The sequence below is a fragment of the Cryptosporidium parvum genome, chromosome 5 (assembly GCF_000165345.1).
Source record: "Cryptosporidium parvum Iowa II chromosome 5, whole genome shotgun sequence".
NCBI classification, from domain to species: domain Eukaryota; phylum Apicomplexa; class Conoidasida; order Eucoccidiorida; family Cryptosporidiidae; genus Cryptosporidium; species Cryptosporidium parvum.
The window spans coordinates 693,397-707,545 of NC_006984.1; the positions used below are offsets into that span (position 1 = coordinate 693,397).

Consider the following 14,149-nt stretch of genomic DNA (forward strand, 5'->3'; position numbering starts at 1 on the left):
CTCTTAAAAGAATTCAGAGAGGTTTAATTAAAGAAGAATTCAAGAATTCAAGGTAATCTTTGAATGGAATTATTTATTATTTTTTTTTGTTTTAATATGCTGAAATGCCTTTTTGATGTTAAATAGGAAAACGAGAGCAGATTAGTATTAGTGAATCTTGTATTATATTAAAAAAATTTAAGATGTCCAAGAGTAAATATGAGGAGGAATGGGAGGAGAAGTTTGCAAAAAATATTGAAGGTAGCAAGATTAGTAGAGATATCAGTGATATTCTTTATGATATTGAGAAAAGTTGTTTAAAGCCTTTAATATACTTTTTAAAGTCAATCCCTTCTGGGTTTGCTCCACTTCCACTTCCCTCTCTGGAAGCTATATTGGAGCATAGTGAAAACGAATATGTTTCATCTTCTTTTGGAGTTGAGAGAAGTATAGAAAGTGAAATTCGAAACTTAGGGACTAATTTCTGGTTCGATATGGTTATGAGTAATGGATCTGGGCCATTCAATTCTAAGCAAATTAATTCTCCAAATGTATTTAATCATTGCTTAGTTAATAAGCTTAAACGTGTTTCTCGTAATGATGATTCAAAGGTAAATGATGAAGAAAAGGAACATGGTTGCGAAAATAGCACTTCTAATAATCATAATGATGATGATATAAATCATGGTAGTAATCAAGTTAATCAAGAAGATGAAAATTCACAATATAAGAGTAAAAACTTTCAGATTGTGATTTCTCTTCAACAAATGTTGCATATTTATAGAATTGGAGGTATTAATAATGAAAATGTTTGGACAGCTTTATTTGGAGCACAAATAATGGATCATCAAAGTAATAAAGTAGTTATTAAATATATTATGCCTTCATTTCTTTCAAATCAGATTCTAATGGATGCATATACAAACATTATACAGATTTCAGAGCCTCAGAATAATTCAATGCAAATTTATATGTATTGTAGAAATATTTTAAAACATTTTTGTACTGATATTATTACTCCCAGAATACTTATACATGCAAATATATTCTTATTATGGAATAGTACATTGAAAGATTTTTTCAATAATAAAACATATGATAAATTTCTCTCTGATATATTTAATACAACTTCAGATAATTCACCAAAAGATTCAAATAACTCAAGTAATAATCATAGAAGCTCTTCTGATAGTGTCTTTTCTTTATATTCTGGCTTATTAGGTGGAACATTACCAAGCTTGCTTTTACTCAAAGTAATTGAGGAGGAATTTGCAAAGTTTAGTGTACTTACTCATTTTTTGATTCGAATCTTTGGTTATTTAGACAGAAATAGCTGTCATGTATTTTCAAATTCACCAGATCTGAATATTACAGCTTTGTTGTACTTTTATAAGTGTGTATTCTTTCCATTATCATCATCATTTACAGCAGCTTTATTAAATATAATTACAGTTGAGAGAGATTTCTTTGTACAAGCTTGTCTTAGAAGTTTATTTTCTCCAAAAATGAGTGACAAAAATGTATTTGATTGTATTAAAAGAATTGAGGATAGTGAGAAGGAGATAATAGAAATGGATGAAGTTGATGATGTTGAGGAGATTATATTAGGATCTTTTAGAGGATGTGAAAGAGGAACATCTTTGATTAAATGCAAAAAGGAGACCCATTTTTCTATTGATATGGATAATATTTATAGTAATTTAACAGTTGATAAGTTTCCTGGTGAAAGTTATAATAGGGTTTTATTTAATGTAATTAATAATATTATTTTAATAATGAGTAATAACTCAAGTAATAAGATTTTTCTAAAAAGGACAAATACTTCAGGGATTTATGATGACTATTTGGTTTCCAGATTTGGTAATACATCATCTTCATCTTCCTCTTCCTCTTCTTCAAATTCATCATGTTTTTTGGATAATAAACTTAAAATGACTCGAGTTCCCAATTTTAAGATTGAGAAAAGAGTAACAGGGTTAAATAGAACATCAATAACAATAGATCCATATAGAGATTTAGAAGAAAACCTTTTAGGTTTAAATAAAAGTTGTAAGATTTCTGGATTATTTTGGTTTCCACAGGAAGAAATCGATCAAACAGTATATAAGAATACGGTAGAAGAACCATTTTTAAGAGGAACTTTGTATTACTATTATAATAGACTTGATGGTTTATTTGGATTTTTAGATTTGAAGCAAAGTTGTATGTTGGTCAACAGTATTTTATTAAACGAAGAAAAAAGAGTTGTGAAAATCTTTCCAAAAAGATCTCATGCAGGATTTTTTAAACTTTTAGAGAGTGTATTGTTTTACTTTTTATCAAGAAAGCTGTTGGAGTCATATAAACAGAGTGTTTGTGGTATAATATTTCTAAATAAGAAAGAGATGAATGGTAACGATGTGGAATTATTAGATAGAAATGATAAGAATCTAAAATTTTGTTCTTTATTCAAGGGAAGTATTAGATCTTATATTAATAATGATAATTACTGTGCATTAAGATCAATTTACTTGTTGTTCTTAAAGGATACTTTAAGATCAAACTCTCATAATATTTTAAATAAGATATTATTAAAATCTGAGACTTGTAGTCGCCACAAGAAGTTAGAATTTCCAATAGGAAATCTTCAAATAGATATTTCAAAACTATCAAGTTCAATAGGAACAAGCACAAACAACCAAAATGGATCAAATAATAAATCAATTTCTACTGGCTCATCCAGACAGTCTTGCTTTGTATATTTAGCTTATGTAATATATGAATCAATAATAGAAGATGTCTGGAAAGTAATGAAAATTGAGAATGATGATTTATTAAAGAGCGAGAAGAATAACTCAATAAGAATGAGTGATAGATTTCTTAGTATTCAAATAATACTATCAATGTTGAAAAGATATAGAAGATTTGTCAAGATTTCTTTTGAAAATGACAAAGTATTAAAAAAGATAATACATAGAGCATTCTATGATGGGCTTATATTACATCTCCAAAACTCAATTTCTCCAAACAATTACAATTTAGTTTTATTCATGCTTTCCGCATGGATAGCTTCTTTTATTGACAATAGAATAATTCAAATTCACAGTATTTTTTCCCTTTTCAATGATGGAAAGCTTATAAATTGTATAAATAGCTCAAATTGTGGTGGGTTTTCAATCGGTATTCAAGGAAAACCACAACTACAGAAGAAATCAACTCTAAGGGTTTTTTCAAAGTTTGTTTTTGATTGGTTTAATAAATTCCTTGTAATTAGGTACTTGAATTACCAGGAATTGAATGAAATTGAAGAGATAATTTCAAATGGAATATTAATTATTGAGAAGATTATTGAATCCAAAGACTTCTCAAAGATTTGTAATATTCTCATTAACAATATAATCAATAGTGTTTCTTTAATTAAACTACTTCCAAACTTTGAAGTAATAATCTCATTATACAAAGACAGACTTTGTAAAAGATTACTAAATATAAATATGTTAGGCGCCAATCCAAACTTGACAAATGCGCGGGAAATTGCATGCATGGGGTTACAAGTTTGTTTGGAGCATTTTGTATTACTTTGTTTGGAGGAGAGTAGAGGAGTAGATGGGGACTTTAATTATTTGGGTGGAGAGGCGGGGATTAATGACTTACTTTCAGCAATTGAGAATGATCGAAGTTGTTGGATGGAGACATTTCCAGGAAATTTGAGTGTAGAGGGTTACGAGAGTGAGAAAGCGAACAAATCTTATTTGAATGATGATCGAATAGTTGGGGATTCAATGAATGTATCATTAAACAGCCTGAGGTCTTTGCTGGAGGATTTTTTGAGATCAATGTTTTCCAGAAGGAAAATAAATCATGAATTTCAAGTATTTTTAACAAGTAGTTTTAATTGGAGAAAAATGAATAACTATGTACTAACTCCAGTAGTTATGAGCAGATCTTCCTTTGATGATGAGATTAGTCAGAAGACAAATTCCGAGGAATTTTTGTATGGTTATTGTAATAATAATAAAAATTACAAGGATGTGAATATACCAGAAAAGATTAAGAAAGAAATTTCAAGATTTGAGTCTGAATATAAAAAAGAATTCCCCCATAGAAAGATTAATTGGCTCTGGGAGAATGGATTTGTAGTTTTGGAAGCCAAAGGTTTTAAGGCAAAAGTTTTAATTAATAAAAAAGAAGTAATTGGTGAATTAGTCAACTTTACTGTCATTTCTTCATTGTCAGTTTCTATCATTTTGCTAAGAATGGGTGAATTTAAAGAAGGCCAGGAAATTACATTGGGAGATTTAGTTGATTATACGTGTTTGCCAATGATTGAGGTTGCGAGAGTATTGTTGAGTTTGTMRYKTWCWARTCMGAAWTWSKTSAAMRWTTWTKAYCWMAWTAAWKWTCWWTMYAAARTASWKATWCWAWTAWCWMWWSARWAMATTWTATCATYRRWMWWMTTRGMWWAATWWAGAWWMWWTKWTCRTWWTWTYTRAWKWTATTMTMMAWAMTTGYGAWRRWWTWAYAWTRTKTMAWMAWAAWMTTYWSMTAWGWYMCAMWYTMYTTYYWWATRAACWTYCWTTTTTAWWSWTRASMTYTTCWTCTTTATGATTWTTAAYMTCWWTTWYWATARWCWSWGWTTKWYWAARAAYTCAWKTTTARWWTMWTMAWWYWYTTYWWMTTCTYTCWMATTMTYAATAWWTATATYAATTAYAACGAWWTWWWTMARGYAYWACKWWTMTATTWAAKYWTKAATWTTWWWWWTSATTTWSAATAAGWATAAGAMKKWAMTTTWMATRTMTKTYAAWAWWTTKTGGKWYTCCWGATTYATTGTKRTAWATMWAATWYAWWWYAWTWAWTACAWYATTWTYATTMTTWTCCAAAWRTRATRWWATTARGCMTATCCAATAAAGCAGATGAACAATTKTGATTMTWTTRGWAATTATYAATYCAAAWCTASCAKYTTYATATATAGARWTAAYTWWRGTWKAWWATKTRACGAGTCTSATAAWTTWGARAMCTWKAWTYRWTTCAATKKTACTTAARAWTYAWAAAKATTCMWTKKAWWWTCAAWWTCTKCAATTATACMTTTASKAGTKWTWTKAWTKMTWTCWTGTTTAATAATTWCTCTTAGAAKGRAGTACCAAGTCMAKWTTTCAATTCCAATTCAAATTCATCATTTCTTGTATTTAAAATATTCTTAAATTTTACACAATTTAAAAGATTCTTATACTTGATATTTTCATCATAATTATTCAATTCTAATTCAACTCTTAAACTTGAAATTAAATCCAATATTTCATTCATAATATTTTCTTGATTATATTGTTGATATCCACCAATTAAATCATTAGCATCAATTGAAGGTAATATATTAACTTTATTCACTCTTATATTTTTGAAATAATTCTTTGAAATATTTTCTATTAATAAAATAACTTCTTCCATATAATTCCCATGATTACAAGTTAAAATAATATTTTCTCCAAGTAATATACAATCAATGATTGAAATAATCATTTTTTTTGAATGGATTGGTAATGTATTGAAATCTAAATCCTTACAATCATTTGTTAATCCACAACTATGCTTATCAATACTGTAAATGCCATTGTTATTATTATTATTATTATTATTATTATTATTATTACTACTATTACCATTTAATATATAATATTTCAAATAATCTTCAAAAATAAGTATTCTTTTTAAATGAATACTTTGATGAATATTATTATTTTTATAATTATTAATATTTGAATTAATAATATTATCAATAATACCTGAAATTTTGAATAAACTTCCTTCTTGATTTTGTTCAATACTTTGAATTAAACCTTTCTTAATAATATTATTAATGATATCATAATCTTGTTTTGTTCTCAATCTTGATAAATATACAGTTTCAAATGAAGTATATAATGAATTAATTATGATTTGAATTTGACAAAATTCATTTGTGATTTCTTTTCTTAAATTAAGATTTCTTATTAAATTCAATTGAAGAAATCTTAATAATCTAATAATATCTCTTAAATTCCATTCCCACATACTTGAATCTTTTAATGTATTAAATTTCATACTATATTGTTCAATTTCTTTAGTTATTTGAATACAAATTTGAATTAATTTTTGAGTTAAACCATAATTATCATTTAAAAAGAGAGAATTACAAATTATTAAATAATCTTCATAAGTTAATTTTCCAACATTAATCCTCACAAAACGATTCAAAAAACTTTGAGGTAATCCTTTTCTTCCACTACTACCTATTTTGACAGGATTTTGAGTTGCAAAAATTCGAAAATTCTCATGACAAATAATTGTTTGTCCAATTTCTGGTATATATATATTCCTTCTATGATCCATTACACTATTTAAACCTTCAAGTATTTGTTGTGTTGCCAAATTTAATTCATCTAAAATAACCCAATCTCCATTTTTCATTGCATAGAGTAATATTCCATCTATCCAATTAATTAATTTCCCATCTTGTTTTCTCATTTGATAATCATCATCTTGGTGTTGATTTTGATCTTTGTTTCTAGATACACCACTATTTGGTACTTCACATCCAAATAAATCTGAAAAATCAGTTTGTTCACTCATATTAATTCTATGTAATTTAACACCAACTAATTTGGATAAAGTCAATATTATTGCAGTTTTTCCAATTCCAGGAGCACCTTCCAATAAAATTGGCTTCATAATACTCATTGAACGAATAATACTTGAAAGATTTCTCAAAGTTGTCTTAGAATCAAAAGTAAACTTTTTCATAACTTTTTCAATATCCAAATCAATTTTCTTCTGACAAGAAGAAGAATCATTCCAACTTTTTTCTTTTCTTTTTACCTTAAATGGACCAAGTTCAATATAATTTTGATTTATTAACAAATATCCATCCTTCTTATTCTCTTTAAAATCATCAAATTGATCTTCATTAAACTCTTTTCCAAGTACTTTTCCACCACCAACTTTAATCCAATTATTACCTTGATCATTTAGAAATCTATAATTCAATACTTCTTTAATTAACTTACCAATAATAATATTATTTTCTTGGAAATTTGGAATTATTAAATATATATAAAAAATTTCAATTAATCTTTCCATATAAATTAATTGTAAACTTATTCCTATTTCTTTCTCCTCTTCATTATATTCAATATTATGAGTATTTAAACCGTCTATAATAAGCATACTAGCTCCATGAATAAATAACTCTCCTAATATTAAAGTTGTTAAAATCATACTTTCCATTGAAATATAATTATTCATAAAATTCTCATTCTTTAAATAAAGAAATTCTGGCCTATTTTCACCTTTTTTAATATAATCAATAATAATTTCTTTATTAATAGTATAAAAATTGGAAATTTCTTGAAAGTTATTACATATAAATTGACACCATGAAATAATATCTCTTATTGTATACTCTTTAACATCTGAACTATTTCCTGAATCACTTCCAAAAGTCATCAAAGTATAATTCTGATCTTCTTTAATTAACTGAATACCATTTTCAGTCATTAATTTAAAATAATCATCAATTTCTTCGTCTCTATTTAAATTTTTTAATTGAAGAATTTGATCATTCTTAATATCATTTTCATATAAAATTGAAAATATTATAATACATTTTGATAACATCTTCTTATTCATTTCTGAAACTTGTTTTTCTGATAATTTACTTATATTCTTGTAAACTAAAAACTCTATATCATCTTTAAGCTGATACATTGATAATGATGGAACAAAAATCTCATTAAATCTATTTCTAAGAGCTGGAGATAATTCTCTTTTACCATAGTCTCCACTTGGATTCATTGTAGCAAATATACGAAAATCTTTATGTGAATGAATTATATAATCTTCATTATTATTAAAAGAACTAGCTCCTCCTTTTTCTGTTAAATAAATAACTCTTGATTTGTAAGATAAACCAGATTCAGTTTTAATAAATTGATCCTCTAATAAAGAATTTAATCTCTCTATTACAGAATCATCACATAAATTAATCTCATCCAATAATAAGAAACTTCCAGTTTTCATTGCTTTAATGATTGGTCCATCTTGCCATTCAAAAAGTGCTTGATCTTTTTTTAATTCACTATTTTGATATAATTTCAATTCACTCAACATATTATCAAGTAGTAAAAGAATTTCAGAAAAAATTTCATTCTTTAATTTCTTCAAAGTTGATTCAATAATATTAATAAAACTATTAATCTCTAATTCAATCTTTTCTTTCCTTTCATTATATTCAATCTTGAGTTTTGAATTATTATTAATTTCTGAATCATCCAATAAATTATTTAATTCATTAACCTTACTTATTATTGATTCGACAAATTCTTTATTAACTATTTTAATATCATCATTACTGAAAATTCGGTTATTTATTGCCATAAATTCAATCTTAAAGTTATTCAATTCCTGATTTAATCTTAAAATCCGACTTCGAATTGGTCTTAATGATCCCAACATATCTGATGCTTCTATCTGTTGATGACAGTTTACTATATAAAGTTGTTTCTTATATAATGTAGATAATAATTGGAAAATACTTGTTTTACCACAACCTGTTGATCCTACAAGTATTACTGGCTCATTAAATACAATACAATCATTAACCAATGTTAACATTCTTTTGAATGAATCTGTTAAAATATAATCCCCATTTTTATTAATCAAGTCTTTTAAAGCTATCAAATTCTTATCTGAATCATTAAATCCATCCATAGATATATTAATATTCTTTCCAATTTTATTATCATTTTCTCCATTTCCTCTTGTGGTAATAATTTCTTTCTTTCTCTTCTTCTTAAGCCTCTCATCATCTTTATCTTCCTCTAAAGTATTTATATGAATAGTACTATAGTTAATAATTTCTTCAATATTCTTAATTTCAAAAGGTTTACATATCTTAAATAAAATCTCTGCTAATTGTAATTTTTCATCTCTATCTCTAATTCTCTCTCCAATTACATAAAACCCTTGAATTACCAAATTCTTTTTATCCAACACATTATCTTTACTAGTTATTAACCTATTTCCCCATCTTAATAAATCTCTCACAGTAACAAAACTAAAATCACCAGAAAACATCTGAGATTTAGATCTGTGCCTCTTTAACTCCATAAATACTTTAACCATTAATTCTGAATAAGAAACTGGAATATTTGATCTTTTTGATATTATCACTTCCAATTCTTTACTTGGAATTTCATCAAAGTAAATTTCTACAAATCTATTTCTAAAAGCTTGAGAAAGTACTTTTCTTCCACCATAAATACTCCCTGCTGGATTTTGTGTTGCAAATAACATAAAATCTTCATGAGCTTTAATAACTTCTCCTGTTTCTGGAATAAAAATCTCTCTATTACTGTCTAAAAGTCTATTTAAAGACTCCAAAACCTCACTAGGAGCAAGATTTAGTTCATCTAATACTAACCAATATCCATTTCTTATAGAATTTACCAAAGGACCCTCTACAAACTCTAATTCTCCTTGATTATTTGGTATAAATTTACCAAAATATTCTTCTGTATCTGTATGTTCATGATTATTAATTCTAACAAATTTATGATTTGTAAGCTCAGATATATATTTGATTAGAGAAGTTTTACCAGTAGATGTTTCTCCTTCTATTAATATAGGATTTCTTGAACCAGATAAAATTCTTAGTATCTTCATTAAATTCTGTTCAACATATGGAGTTATCACAAATTCATTATTTATTGCATTATTTAATTTAAAATTCTTATTATAAGTTCCCATTCTTATCACATAATCTTTTATTAACATATAATTAATAAAATTAATCTTGCCAGATGAAAGTGTTTGACCTCTTTCTGAGCCTAATTTTGGAGCTGAAAATAAAACACAATTCATTTCAACATTTTTACTTCTTCCTTTTAAAGAATCTTTTAAATTCATCTTTAAAATCCTTCTTGTTAATTTATCTACCTTATTATATGATTCACTTACTAATGGAGTAGCAAAACTCATCATTATTCCAGTATGTATTATTTCAGAGATTTCTTGCTTTAATATAGCATTTTGTATTATAAAATTTCCATTCTTAAGATCACTATTGTTATTATTATTATCTCCAATATACTCGATAAGTTTTAGTTGATTTTGATTTCTCCTCCAATTTGCTTGTAACATTAATATTGTTCGAATATAACTCAAACAACTTGAAAATGTTCTTAGTGAGAAATTTGGAATCCCATGTCCATTTCCTTCTAATCCTATAGTAATTTCATGTCTATTTCCCATATTTTTAAGTTCCAAGTATATATCAACCAATGTAGTTATATTTATTTGATTTGTAAGTAAAACATCTTTAAGATAATTATAAACAACATCTTCCAAATCTTTTCTATCTGTTAATTCATCCACAAAATATTCTGTAAAAAGAGCTCTAACTAATTTAGGTAAATCTTTCTTACCACTAGTTGATTTTATTTGTATATTTTGAGAATCATCTCCTTGAATATTATTAATTAATTGTTCTTTTTGCTCAATTGGAACAATAACAGGATTCATACAAGAAAATAATCTGAATCTTGGATGTATTTTAATACTTTCATTACCTTTTTCTGGTATTGTCAAATAATCTGAATCAATGACTTTATTATTAACATTTACCAATTGATTAATTTTCTCATTATTATTAACATTATTATCAATGATTTCAATTTCACAAGTATCATTTCTATGGTTTCCTCTATTTAATATTGGAATTAATCTTTGTAAAATATCTATAGAAGCTAGATTAATTTCATCCAAAATAAGCCAGTGACCTTCTTTAATAGCTTTTAGTAAAATACCATCTAAAAATTCAAAATAATGTTTTTGTCTCTCATTTTCGCTATTTAATATTCTATTATCTTTCAATTTTACCAAACATTTCTGTTTTAAATCTTTCCAATACATTTTTAAAGTTAAGATATCTTCAATATTAACTGCAGTTCTTTTTTTATCCTTATTTTTTTCACAATTATTCACTTTAGAACCAATTTCCTTATTTGAATCTTCTTCTTCATTAACTTTCTTACTGGTTTGATTCTTTAATATATTATCAAACTCTCCTAATAATTTATCAATAATAATAATCAAATTATTAATAAATTTTAACCATTTCCTTTCTTTCAAAAGTAATAATAAATAGTTAATAATTGTCATATTCTTCTTCCTACTAATATTACTTCTTTCTAATAATACCAAATAATCATCATAAAGTAACTTTACTTCATTGTAGATATTAATTGGTCTGTAAGATCCAATAATATCACTACTTTCACTTTGATCATTAAAGTTATATACTAATAACTCACAGAATTTATCTTCTCCTTCTTCTAAATGTTCATTTATGTAATTTTTATTAGTACCATATAACATATAATGTAATTGTTGAATAATAGTAGTTTTACCAGTACCAGTATCACCAACTAATAAAATATTTTCATTATTATATATAGACATAATGATTTTAAATAATATTCTTGAATGTATACTTGTGAAGGTATAATTAAGATATTTATAATCATCCTGATAATTTGTTTTTAGAACTAATCTAGATGAAGAAGGATCCATCGAATTTTTAAGCCCATCTCTAAGTAAATTAATATTAATATCAATATTGAGTTCTTTGTTAACAATATTAATAGTTGAAGGATTTCTGGATTGTTCTCCATTTTTAATAAAATGTATATCAAATTTTCCATTTTTAAGATAATATTCTGATTCACTCGTATTAATTCCAAAAGATTTGGAAATTTCAATTTGACATTTGTTTCTATATTTTTTAAGTGAAATATGATCAAGTAAAACACTTGCAAAAAGTATTGAAATCTTCATTCTAAGTTTTTCATTTAAAAATGTTGAATTTTTATAATCTTTATCTTGAGAAGAAAAATATTGCTTTGAAATGCTTTCACAACCTTTAAAAAAATCATTACATGATGGTGTTCTTATATTTAAAGATTTTGTAATATTTGTTCCAGAAAAACTATTAGGATTATTCATAAAATTTACAAGATTAGAAAAAGATTCCAATAATTCTTCTTTAATTGGAGATAAATTATTATAATTGATTTCTATTCCTTTTCTTAATTCTTTGTTTGTTGGTGTAGGAATAGTACAAATATTCCATTTATCATTGTTTAATAATTTTAAAATATCATTATTAATATATTCACTAGGATTAATGATATTAACTTTTTCATAATTCTCATTATTAGAATTATGTTGATGATTATTCCAAAAATTATTTTGTTTTGTATATATACAACTAGAAAATATACGGAAATTTGGATGAATTTTAATTTTTCGATTAAATTCACTTAATTCAAAATAATGAGTTTCTTGAATTCTTGATTGATTAATATTAAATCCATTAACAAGAGGATAACAAATTTTTTCAGAAATTTCATTCAATTTAATAATAACATCTTTTGGTGAATCTTGAATGTTTTCAATAAGTAACCAATCACCATTAATAAGACATAATGATAAAATTCCATATTCCCATTTAAATTCTCCAGGTTTATCTCCAACAATCCAATTACCAAGTAAAGATTTACTATCAATAGTATTATCAAGATATAATCTAACAATTTTAAAATGATGTTTGTGTTGAAAATAGTTTAATTTAATTTGGTTAATTAGATGAAAATAAATTTGCATTCCATTATTAATATTTTCAAGAAATATTAACGAAGTTCTTGTAAAAATACTTGAAAGTACCAATTCTTTTAAATTATTAATTATTTCTGGATCATAAATATCCATAACTGTAATTTGATTTGTATCTTTATTTTTATTAAGTTGTTCTCGATCATTTAAGTCTGTTTGATTTTGTATTTTTTTAATAATTTGAATATCATTATTTAAACTTTTATTCATCATATCCATTTGAGATTTACTAAAAACCAAGCTAAAAGCACTTAAATAAGGCCTTTTAAAAATAAAAAATTGTAAATATAAATCAATTTCATCATGAATAGCATATTCCTGATTAATTTGAATTGAAATAAATAAATCTTCTACATGATTTTCACGATAAAGTTGAATTTTACCTTCTACCAATTGAACAACATTTGAATAAAGTCTTAAAAATAAATACTTGATAGTTTTATTTAATTCTTTATAATATTGAAGATTTAACATAAATTTGTCAATAATTTCATATAGCTTATGATTTGACTTTAAATAATCTCTAATTGGAATAACTCTTTCCCATAATAAGTTCAATGTAACCAAATCTCTTACTTTATTTAAAACTTCTTCTTTATTAATTTCTTTGATTTCATGTAACTTTGTTAATAATTCAATAATATTATCCAATAATAATGATAATTCTTTCTTTCTTTCTTGTTCTTTACACCAAAATAGAGAAAAACTGTCAACAAAATATGGTAAGTCCAATAATGAAACAACCAAATATAAATATCTACTTACATATAATGTTTCAAGCATACCATGTTCTTTATATTCAATACCTTCTTTAAAAATATCTTCAATTAAACCAAAAATAATTACAGGAAATCTTTCCAAAACAATATCTCCAATTTCTGAGTATAATACCATTCTTCTTAAAAGTATTGGAATTCTTGAAATTAACTCTGAATTTTGTAATTGGTTACTATCCAAAGTAGATAATATTTCTTCTAATTGTTTTATTGCATCTTTTAAATTAGTTCCAAATTGATAATTATTATCTTTAATACACAACCTAATCTGATCTTCACGGAGAATAACCTCCTGTAATATTATTTTTGACCTTTCTATTAGTGACATTGTTTAACTTTTTTTTTCTTCTTCTTCTTCCTCTAGCTATTTTGTTACTTCTCCACGTCTATATAACTTAGTTTACTTGGAATTATTTCGCATTTATCAACTATTTACAAAATTTCAATTATTTCTAGCTTTAAATACTAAATAAGTACTTAATTCTTCAACTCCTTTCTTGAATTAAACTTCTTTCTCCTTCCTAAATTATCACTTATCAAACCTTGATTACCTTATTCTTTGTAATTTTGTCATTAAATGACATATGAATTGCCCGCCATTTATTTATTATTATTTAAGAATTTTTTTCAAGGGCATGACAAAAATTAAGAATTACAAAAATACCCGCCCAATTATAACCATCATTAAGACGTGTTAATAAATTATTATT

General features: G+C 24.7%; 2 protein-coding genes across 2 annotated transcripts; one reads left to right on the plus strand and one right to left on the minus strand.

Annotated features, from left to right (window-relative positions):
- Positions 1–182: 182 nt before the first annotated feature.
- cgd5_3100 (hypothetical protein) lies at positions 183–4,451 on the plus strand (the record flags this gene model as incomplete). The annotated part of the gene is made up of 1 exon (XM_001388244.1): positions 183–4,451. A coding segment is annotated over one exon (4,269 nt).
- A 634-nt stretch (positions 4,452–5,085) lies between these two features.
- On the minus strand, positions 5,086–13,767 carry cgd5_3110 (MDN1, midasin; the record flags this gene model as incomplete). The annotated part of the gene is made up of 1 exon (XM_626241.1): positions 5,086–13,767. The coding sequence occupies one exon, from the start codon at positions 13,765–13,767 to the stop codon at positions 5,086–5,088; it is 8,682 nt and encodes a 2,893-aa protein (XP_626241.1).
- Positions 13,768–14,149: the final 382 nt, after the last annotated feature.